The sequence below is a fragment of the Myxine glutinosa genome, chromosome 12 (assembly GCF_964187855.1).
Source record: "Myxine glutinosa chromosome 12, kmMyxGlut1.1, whole genome shotgun sequence".
Taxonomy (NCBI): domain Eukaryota; kingdom Metazoa; phylum Chordata; class Myxini; order Myxiniformes; family Myxinidae; genus Myxine; species Myxine glutinosa.
Window position 1 is genome coordinate 51,734,206 of NC_136272.1, and position 10,847 is coordinate 51,745,052.

At 42.5% G+C, this 10,847-nt stretch overlaps 1 protein-coding gene across 4 annotated transcripts in view; it reads right to left on the reverse strand.

The window, feature by feature from the left end:
• LOC137437815 (SLIT-ROBO Rho GTPase-activating protein 1) overlaps positions 1 to 10,847 on the reverse strand; it is a 174,966-nt gene that overhangs the window by 13,495 nt on the left and 150,624 nt on the right. For all 4 annotated transcript variants that reach the window (XM_068132461.2, XM_068132463.2, XM_068132462.2 and 1 more), the window contains 3 exons: positions 9,164 to 9,269; positions 3,951 to 4,175; positions 3,674 to 3,744 (listed from right to left, as the gene is read on the reverse strand). In XM_068132461.2, the coding sequence (XP_067988562.2) occupies positions 3,674 to 3,744; positions 3,951 to 4,175; positions 9,164 to 9,269 (402 nt within the window). The remainder of the gene's footprint in view (positions 1 to 3,673; positions 3,745 to 3,950; positions 4,176 to 9,163; positions 9,270 to 10,847) is intronic.

Below are 10,847 nucleotides of genomic sequence, written 5' to 3' on the forward strand. Positions count from 1 at the left end.
ACCCCTACCCCGACACACACACACACACACACACACACACACACACATCCCCCCTACACCCACCCACACACACAGACAGACCCCCACACAAACACACGCACACATCCCCCCACCCCTAACACACACACACACACACACACACACACACACACACACACACACACACACACACACACACACACACACACACACACACACACACACACACATCCCCCCACCCCTAACACACACACACACACACCCATCCCTAACACACACACACACACACACACACACACTCACACACCAAACCTCCCCCCCCCCACACACACACACACACACATCCCTCCCCCCCCCCACACACACACATCCCCCCCCCCACACACTTCCCCCCCCCCCCACACACACACATCCCCCCCCCCCCCCACACACACACACATCCCCCCCCCCCCAACACACACACATCCACACACACACTCCCCCTCAAATGAACAGATCAGAGCTGTCTCGACTTGCTAGCCCTAGATAAGCGGCATTGATCTTTAGCTTACAAAGCTGCTTACATGAGTGTTTATGCATGAATGATGAATCCCATTGCCTGGCTGATTTTTTTCTCGCCACCATATTATATGTGGACAGTATAGTCAGGTTCACAATGTCAATAAATTATATTTCGTTCAAAATCATGGTAGATTAGCAAACCTATACATTTTTGGAAAGGTTATAACATAAGGAAACTAAAAATCGATGTTTACATTTGGAGAGATACCTGTATGGCGGCCATTTTGGATTTTCAAAATGGCCACTGTAAAATACATATTTTGTTCTATTTCTGCCTCTAATTACCCTAACAACTTTTTAAAATATACTAAACCTATATTTTCAGGGACAAGGAATCCAATGAAAGTATCAAATTAGTGCTATGGGGAATGGTAAGACACGAATCAAAGGTTTTGAATTGCAAAATACTGTCTTTATATTCGCGATAAGTTGCATAATCAAATACATGTTATCATTTTGTACAGGCAGTTAATAACATCAAAATGTGTCACAATAATTCATATCACCAAACATACACAGGCAGTCAGCAAAATCATATATACACATGCAGTCAGTATAACTTCACATCTACACAGGCAGTCAATGACAAAATATACACAGGCAGTCAATGGCATCAAACATACACGATTACAGAATATGCCATTTAGAGTTCGTCATCACTGTCCTGTGTGTCGTATCCGACAATATAGTCCGCATCGTTTTCACAGTCCGTTCCACACAAGCAAAGGTCGGTGCAAGTTGATTGGCAAATCGAATTGGTCGAATGGTCGATCGAAGCGATTGGTCGAATTGGTCGAATCGAATTGGTCGGAATTGGCAAATGTAAACATTGATTTTCAGATTTTCCATGTAATAACGTTTCCAAAAATGTATAGGTTTGCTAATCTACCATGATTTTGAACGAAAGAACATAGTGAACCTGACTAGTATATGGATTGTTTATAACTTGTAACTTTGGGCCGCATATGCGAATTCTCCCAGCAATGGTTTCAAGAGAGACGTACGATATTGCCACCGACACCCTTGAGGCCAAATTGTGACCATTATTTGATGCATAACCATACTCCTAAGGTTTGTTAGCATTTAGACACTCGCCAGAGGGAAATTTGGAAAGAATTCGACATAGTTACGCATGGGCGGTGTATCGGCCAACAGTGGCTGGTCCACACAAAACAACAACAACAACATGCATTTTAAGGCCATTTTCCCTGCTAGAGCAGGGGTTAGCCTTGCAGTCCCCATGACAATCTTCTACATTTTGCCCTATTTTCTGCATCTGCCCTTGTTAACCCCCTTGCCCGCATTTCTTCTTCCACCATCTTTAGCCAAGTCTTTCCCGGTCTTCCCCGTCCTCTACTTCCTTCTACATTCATTTCCATCACTCTTCTCAACCAGTCACTTTCATCCTTCCTCAACACATGACCAAACCATCTCAACGTGTTCCTCTTCACAGCATCAATCACAGGCTCTATTCCCATCATCTTTCACAATTCATCATCACCTATCGGACCATCACCTGGTCCACACACCTATCGGAAGTAAAAAAAGATTACAACCAGTTATCCAGTTCCGTCAAGTCGGGGCCGAATTCTGGTGATATTCATGATCAAATGTCTCCAAACATCCCTATCCTGCACTGCTTTCTGAAGCTCTGGCAGAGACAGCTTGGCTGCAAGCCTTTACCCCCTCCATCGGAGGTGTGCTTCATTACCAATGAGCTTACTATCGCTTGCCAAGCCAGCCGTTCCTAATCAACCGTTTCGTTGGAGTGCTTGCTTGAGCGCTTAAAATCAAGCGAGCCATTTGGCGAGTGCTCTACAAGTTGAATGGTAATCAAACACACCCTATCTGAACACGTCCATCTTCTCAATTGGCAAGATTTTAGTCGTTTTTTAGGTTTAAATAAAGACAGGCCTTTTCACTTTCCTTATCCATTGTCTGCAGCAGTTTCATCAAGTCCTCTTTACTTTCTGCCAACAGAGTGGTATCATCAGCATACCATAGATTGTTAATACCTGTACATCTTCCTCCAATCCTGACTCCAGCATCTAGGCCATCCAAGTTTTAAGAGTATTTTTCGTCAAAATTATTATACCCACAAATTAATCGGTCAATTCGGTTCAACGATATGATAATAATATTAACATGGTAATAATGATAATAATATTAACATGGGGGCTGGCAGGATAGCCTAGAGCTGCGCACACTCTCCTCTAAGCTGTCTAGCCTGGGTTTGAATCCCAACCCAGCTATCATCCCGTTATCAGGCAGGGTGGTTCATCAATGGGTGTGCCATTCCTTGGATGGATGTTAAAATGGTATCTCATATGCCAGCATCAATTGGTGGACTTTACAGATCCCATGGTGTCCGTCACAAAGAGTAGGTGAGCTAACAGTGGCACCCTGAACAAATTACAAATTCCTGCATTTACCTAAGTTGAACGTCAGGCCTGGCCAGCCCGCTCGTGAAAGACTTGGGCCAAGCTTCCCTCAGCCAACCCCAAATTAACGTGGGAATAATGATCGCCGTTAAAGAAGAAGAGTATTAACAAACCATGGTCCGCATGGTGTCCACATGACCATCTCTTTCTTCCCCTCACTACCCCCCCCCCCCACCCCACCCTTCCCCACCACTCTCCCCCACTCCCTTTCTAGTTTTAAAAAGTCCATTTTAAAATTCCCCGCATTTTTGTGTCACCCTGATGGCAAAATACACCGCCCAGCATTGCCATGGAGGATTTTAGGTGAAGATACTTGAAGAAAATTGTATTTTTCCATGGCATGGATAACACAAAACGGAATTTAGGTTTTTTTGGAATGCACGATCGAGTGTAATCCTAATGTACAGAGCATTAAAGGCACACTGGAAAGGATGAAATTCTTTTTTTTAACTTACCATATAAAACCAATTCTCACCAGCACAATTGATATCGTTTTGATATCAGCAAAATGTATATTTAAAATGATTGACCAATATTGAGTCAAAAAATATCTTCACCATGTGGTTTAAGTCTCAACTAAAGGTAGCCTCAGTAGAAACAAACAAACATTGGAAAATTTTGATCGAGGCAAATATAAATCATGAATCATGTAGAGATCTTGTAAACCTGCTTCCCCAGTTGGAGTTCATTACCATCATCACTCGAACGAGGTTCCATGTCCTGGTCGGCTTCTTCGGGAATCACCGACTCGGTGATAACATCACTACAAGGTAAAAGAAAAGTAATTGAAGCAAATATTTAGGATACATTTCAGGTGAACATGTGTTTTGCGAAATAAGTTATTCTATATTGGAGATGCGCTCTGAAATGAAGACGGCCTGGCAAGAAGACCAACTAAAAATATTCCTAGCATTCTGACCTGGCGACCTGTCGTAATCAAATAAAAATATTGTATAAAACGTGTCGCACCAGAAGTCTTCTCCCATCATGCACTTCTCATAGATGGGGCCCAGGACTTCATGTGGGCCAGGAAACACGGCTTCATGGAGCTGGATAATGCTCTTCATAAGCTCGTTCACTGGTGCTTGGCACGCCACCTGGTCCTCGCCCTCGGGCACTGGCATCAACGTTGGCCCAAAGCACACAGCCAGGTTGTAAGCATCCATCATGTTTTCATCACTGAACTGCGACAAACTGAACGTGGATACAACAGCAAGAGAAGATAATTATCGTTATGAGAATTTCTCAATCAAAGACCATCACAATGAATGGAGGAAATAATGTGGAAAAATGTGATTCATGGACAGTTGAAGTGATGACGTCGGTGTCATTACGAAAATAAAACAATTTGCCATACACGGTGAGAGGCCCTTTTGATGGCAACACGATGTCTATTTATGTGTTTATGTTTGACTTTCATTGAAGAGCTAAAAACATAGGGGCAATACCCCTGGTGCTCACCTGGTAGAATAAACAGTACACTGCACTGACTAAAGGTATATTAAACCAATTTCAATGGTTGCTAGAAGACAGGGCAGCATGTAGAATCACACTAACATAATCATAAGACTTTAAACAAACAAACAACAAAATACTTATTTTGGGGGGCAACCCCACCTTCCTCCTCCTCCCACCCAGTGAACCTCCTCAGACCCCAATTTTTCCAATGCCTTGAACAAACATTGGTACATCACTGATGATGAAGGTTGCGGTGAAGTTTCATCAAAATTGTGTGTGTAGGTTCTGAGAAAAAAGCAAATACCTATTTTGGGGGGAAACCCCCCTGTAGATCCCCAAAGGGGCAGATTTTTTTAATGCCATGAACAAACTTTGGTACATCATGGGTGATGAAGGCTGTGGTAAAGTTTCATCGAAATCATGTGTGTAGTTTTGGAGAAGAAAGCAAATACCTATTTTGGGGGAACGGGGGGGGGGGGGGGGGGGGAAGAGTCAAACCTTAATCCACTTTGATGCCCGGTAAACCCCCTTAGACCCCGATTTTTTTAATGCCGTGAACAAAGTATCGGCGTTACGTCTCTTCCAACAATACGGTAGGTATAGGCCTTTGGTTTATGCCTCATCTTCGGACCGCTTCAGACAAGTTAAGCCCAGGTTTCTTAATACAGTAGTGTATCGTTTCAGTGGTATCATTTTCGTAATAAATAATAATAATAATAATAATAATAATAATAATATAGTAAATATAACCATAATACTTTAATCCCAATGTTGTGAATGAAGGTTAATGGATTGAAGTGGTGTATGGTTCATGATCAGTGATGAGCGTTGTTCGGCACAAATATTAATAACCAAGGAAGTAAGGAATTCACCTCGGTTTTTTAAAATAGTAATATCATTTTCTAATAAATCTAATCATAACACAAATAGTAAATCGAATCATAACACAAATCCCTTCGTAGTGACTGCAAACGTACTGGAAGTTAAAATATATCATGTTCTACACATTAAAGTAGCGGCAGTTTTGTGTCCGTTACGTCTATGATGTCATTACGACGGCTGACTCCACCGACCGACATTTTAATTTACAAGTACACCCGCTCACTATGGGAGATGCAGGAAGGGTCATTCATCGTTGGGGTATATAGATTACAGTCGATCTATGTTCGGGTCTCAAGAACATTGGGTGTGTGTTAATTTACCAAGTTTATTGTGAAGAGATCGCCAAGCTTAAGCATTCAAGCAAGCACTCCATTCAAATCCGTTAAGGAACGGCTGGCTTGGCGAGCGCTAGCTAGCTGCTTGGTAAATGAGCACACCTCCAACCCTTGTTGGGGATATAGATTACAGTAGATCTTCGCTCAGTTCTGCAAGTAAAACTTCCCTCACGGATGTCGGGATTCCTCCAAATTTCTTTGTTTAATGTGATAAGCAGCATTAGTGACTGTTTGAAAAGCTAATAAAATGTGTTTGTGGTTTATAATATTTTACAAGCTCAGCTACGCCGCTGTTAGACTTTCGGTCTTGTTTGTCTTGCCCCTCTCCCATTCCTCACTTCTTTCGGGTGAATGTTTGGTCCCATGTAAGTGAAAAGGGGATAAGTAATTAAGATTCGAGGGTGCAATGCCATGTTAGGGGTAATTTGGGGAATGTATAAGTGCCTATAACATTTGTATATACTTGCCTGTATCGCCATAGCTTGTTTTCCCGTCATTTCTTGCCTTGCTTACTTTAAGTAAACCCATGAGGAATAAAGAACAGTGTTTTGACTTATCCTGTTTGGGTTTTGGTCGTGATATAGCACCCCTGGGGGCAATTAGCCAGTTTTTTTTGTTTGTTTTTTTAATGTTGAAGGCTTCAGTCACTGACTATATAGTCCTCATCAAGGCCAGGCCTTAAATAAAGGTGAGTAGTAAAAATGAGTAAGAAACGTTTATGATGAAGAGTGTATGTTTGTTTGTAAGAAAGAGAGATTAAAGCTGCCTGGTAGCTGTATCTTGAGTGAGGCAGAAAGTAAGATCAGCAATCATGACATGGAGAGTGTAAGATGGTTCCGGACACCACTTTAACACTCCTAAGTCCGAATGGTAGTTCTACCCTGGGCTGTTGCTGTCTACAATATACTACCTAAAAAAGTGGTCCAACCGGATGGGTGTTTTTTTAAGACGATTGATTATTATATAACAGACGATAGGATAAGAAGTGTAATGTTGGTTCGCTCGGCTAATTGACATCCGTTGTGTGGCTGTCGGCACGGTTCCCCATCTGCTGCAGTCATCTCACAGGTATGGAAAACCGACACTGGGTGTGAAGATATATCCAGAGGCGAGTGTTGTGGACGGCATCCGTGGTCATTTTTTAGACACGTCAGCCTCACTGAGTTATCCAGAGGTGACATCCGTTGATCTGGTGTCTTTGGCGTCAGGAACTATCACAATATTGTTACAGAATATTTTGTTAATATGTGTTAGCTCTTATACGAGTCCAGACGAAGTACACAAAACAATTACCGCCTTTGGAACAAACTCCCACACTCTCTTCAATCCCACTCCTACATCCAGGTCTTCAAAACAGCTGTTCACCACTATCTCATATATCTCATATCCCCATGCAAAACCGAAATCTTTTCTACCCCCATTAATCCACCCCAACCCCACCTCCTTCAAAATTCCCTGTTTTCTTTCCTGAAATCCCCTGTAGTGAACATCTTGTTTATCCCGTGTGCCCTGCCCCAACATTCTCCCTTCCACAGATCTTCCAATGTCCTTGTTCCCCGCTGTTGCTGTGCTTCTCCCTCTCTTCCCTCTTGTCTCCCGCTCCCTTTATTATATGTTCTATGTATTAGCTCTTAAACGAGCCTCCACAAAGCATTAAAAAAAATCTAGTCTCGGGGATAAATGGGTAATATATCACAATCGTTATTTCATAGTGCATGTCAGCATAAGCATGATGTAATTGCTGTAATTACCAAAATAGTGTCGAGTAGTGTTTAGCGAGCTCTTGTACTCCCCACTCAAATGTCTGTTTTTAAGGCCCCATATTCCCCCTCCCTACATCCTGAATGCTCCCCCATGGTACAACTGTCCTCATGTACGTTTCCATAATCAGCATGAATCAGCACACCCACAAATTGATGGCAAAGTGGGCCAACTGTTACTGGACTGGCAGGTGGGGTTCCTCTTCCCACACTTTGTGACCAATGAGCATGAGCCATAGATAGTTCAGGTCACCCCATACCCCACACCCCTTGGGATGGGTTTATAAAATTGTGGAACAAGATGGGATCTCTATCTCTATCTCTCTCTATCTCTCTCTCTCTCTCTCTCTCTCTCTCTCTCTCTCTCTCTCTCTCTGATGGCTGCTGCTGGATGCGGGCATGCTCTCCATTATCTAGTGCTTTCTTTGTTGTTCATCACTAACAGGCTGTTTGTGGTGTGTGGTTTCACAAAGCCAGGAGGAATGGCTACGTGGACAAGTCGCCCCAGACTGCAGCGTACCGGCCCAATTTGCACCAAGCCCACGCGTGGGCAAGGCCCACTCACGCCTCATGTTTTGTTCTGCCTTGTCATCTTCTCTATCAGTCCCGTTACCCCAAGTGAATAAGATAAGGCCATATTCATTTAAGCCGACATGATTCGCTGTATCAATTAGTAGGGGTGCGCTGTATCATTGGTATCAGTTTGTTTTACCGTATGTGGGATCATGTTCTTCTTTTTCTCCCAACCATTTTGTTAATAAATGCTGTTGGTTAAAAAGAACCTATGTGTGGTCATCTTGAAATGAGAACTCCATACTCGCGTAGAGAATTCACAGATAACGCATATGTCATGCTGTTTGGATTCACACAATTGAGGCGCTAATAAAAGTGAATCACCTGTGACCGTCTGTTCGGCCACTTATGTAAAGCTGATTCATCACAGTCAGTGTGGTTTGAAACACTGATTCGTGCACAGTTTATCAGGCGGAAGTGGAGAACTCTTGTCTGTTCCCTGCTCAGCAGGTGCGTCGGTTGTTGAAGATTTGCGACCACTAAAATATTTTGTTTCGTTTATTTTAATTTGCTGAGCTACACCACCCAATCACCTCCTCGTCAGGTTTTACTATTTAAACAGTAACACTTTATACGATTAAATTAATGAAGAAGAAACCCTCCACAATCAACACTTGCACGAGTTGTCTGGCATATGCCATGAAGAATGACTGTCTGCTGGCTCCTTTGTTCTGGGACATTATGAATGACTTAAGTTACTGTATATAATTAGCCTCTCATTCAGATGGCCACCAATATAACAACCAATTATCCGGGTAGTACAGAAACTTTTTTTACCCCTGTCATGTACTGGAACTACTGAGAACCTTATGAAGTTGGCAACGTTGTTCACCCGTAGGCGTAGTTGAGGGAGACATTTGTAACATGGCTACTACTCACAAAAGACACCATGTGATCTTCAATGCCCACCAACTAATGCAAGCAGAAGGGTATCCAGCTTAAAATATAATCCGTGGGATATTCCACACGTTAATGCAATGTTCTGTGAAAAACCAGGGTGAGAGTTTACAATTGAGTCGAGATTGGAGCACAGGGTAGACAGTCCAAAGATGTGTACAGTACGTGACCTCATGAGAGATCTTGCAGGAAGCTGTGTTCAACCAATTAATTTATACAATTGCAGAAAGTGTGCGTTAGTTAAAGGAGTGACAAAGTAAATCGGGATGATACTCACTGGTTAAGGAAGGCAAAGAGGTAGCGCATGACTACAATGACAGAAGGAGGCATGGTCAGGATGACCTTATGGATGCTAAGTGCCCTCTCGTAAGAATTCTCCAATTCTGCAGTACAAAACGCACACAAGTCCAGAGTAAGCATCAGTTGATACAAGCTTCAGCTACCAAAATAACAAAAACCATGTACCAAACACAGCGACAGGAACGCCTCAGTAACATCCCTTGACAACTGTAGAAGACATTGTGATAACAAACATTGCCTCAGCTATTACAAACTGTATGAAGACGGCTCTGAGATAGTGCAGAAAATGCCATCTTCAGAACTGTTGATGCATTCTCAAACAGGCTTATAATAAACATATATATATATATATATATATATATATATATATATATATATATATATATATATATATATATATATATATATATATATATATATATACAGTGAAACCTTGACTTACGAGTGCACCAACTTACGAGTTTTCCGAGATACGAGCCGTCGCTCGGTCGATTTTTTGCTTTGTGATGCGAGCCGAGATCTGAGTTACGAGCGAGCGAGCTTACGCCACCCACCACTAGGTGGCCCAGCGAGCGTTCAGGTCACGTGGTTATCTTGCCGTGCAAGCATCTCTGCCGTATCGCTGTTGCTTTGTTTTTGCATTTTGTTTATTTTGGAAATTTTCTTAGTTTTAACCATGGGTCCTAAGAAATTGAGTGCCAAGGGCAGTGCTGAGAAGAAGAAAAGGATGATGTGCTTGGATATAAAACACGTAATCGTCGAAAAACATGAGCGAGGTGTGCGTGTTGTCGACTTGGCGAGGCAATACGATCGTAGTACTTCTACGATATGTACGATTTTGAAGCAGAAGGAGTCGATAAAGGCTATAACGCCAGCCAAGGGCGTTAAGATTATTTCAAAGCTCCGGACCTCTGTCCATGAAGAGATGGAGAAGTTGTTGTTTGTGTGGTTGACAGTGTCAGTAAATACAGTGAGTAAATACAGTGAGGAGTGTGAGTAAATACACTTAATAAAACCAGTTTATTTCTTTACATTCTCTTTTATTATGTACAGTATATACGAGGTCATGCTTGTTTATACATTATTTGTTATTTATAAAGTACATTTTTCTTATTTAAAAACACGTAACAAAATGGTGTGGTTTTTGGGGGGCTAGAACGGATTAATAGCATTTCAATTCATTTTAATGGGGAAATTTAATTTGAGAAACGAGCAAATTGAGTTACGAGCTCGGTCACAGAACGAATTAAACTCCTAAGTCAAGGTTTCACTGTATATATATATATTGTTGCAGATCTCAAACGTCAGCTCTCCCCTTATCAAGGGGGTGGGGGGGGGGGGGGGGGGTTAATCCCCTTGTCCTTTTATCTGGCCGACGCGAGTCCTGGAAGTTATAACGTTCCTTCCGGTCGGTATTAAATAGGGTTATTGGTCGACTTAGTCCTAATACCTAATTATTAACACCGACCGTGAAGCAAGGAAATAACTCCCGCCCGAACCACGGCGTTAGTGGACACGCCGAGCGAAGCGAGCCGCGATTCGGGCCGTTAACAAGGACTAGACCCGATTATGGCGGTTCCGATCTTGCCACGTTTACCCAATGGAGAAAAGACTAGGACGATCGGATTAAGGAGAAACCAGAAAGAACAGGGCAATTTATT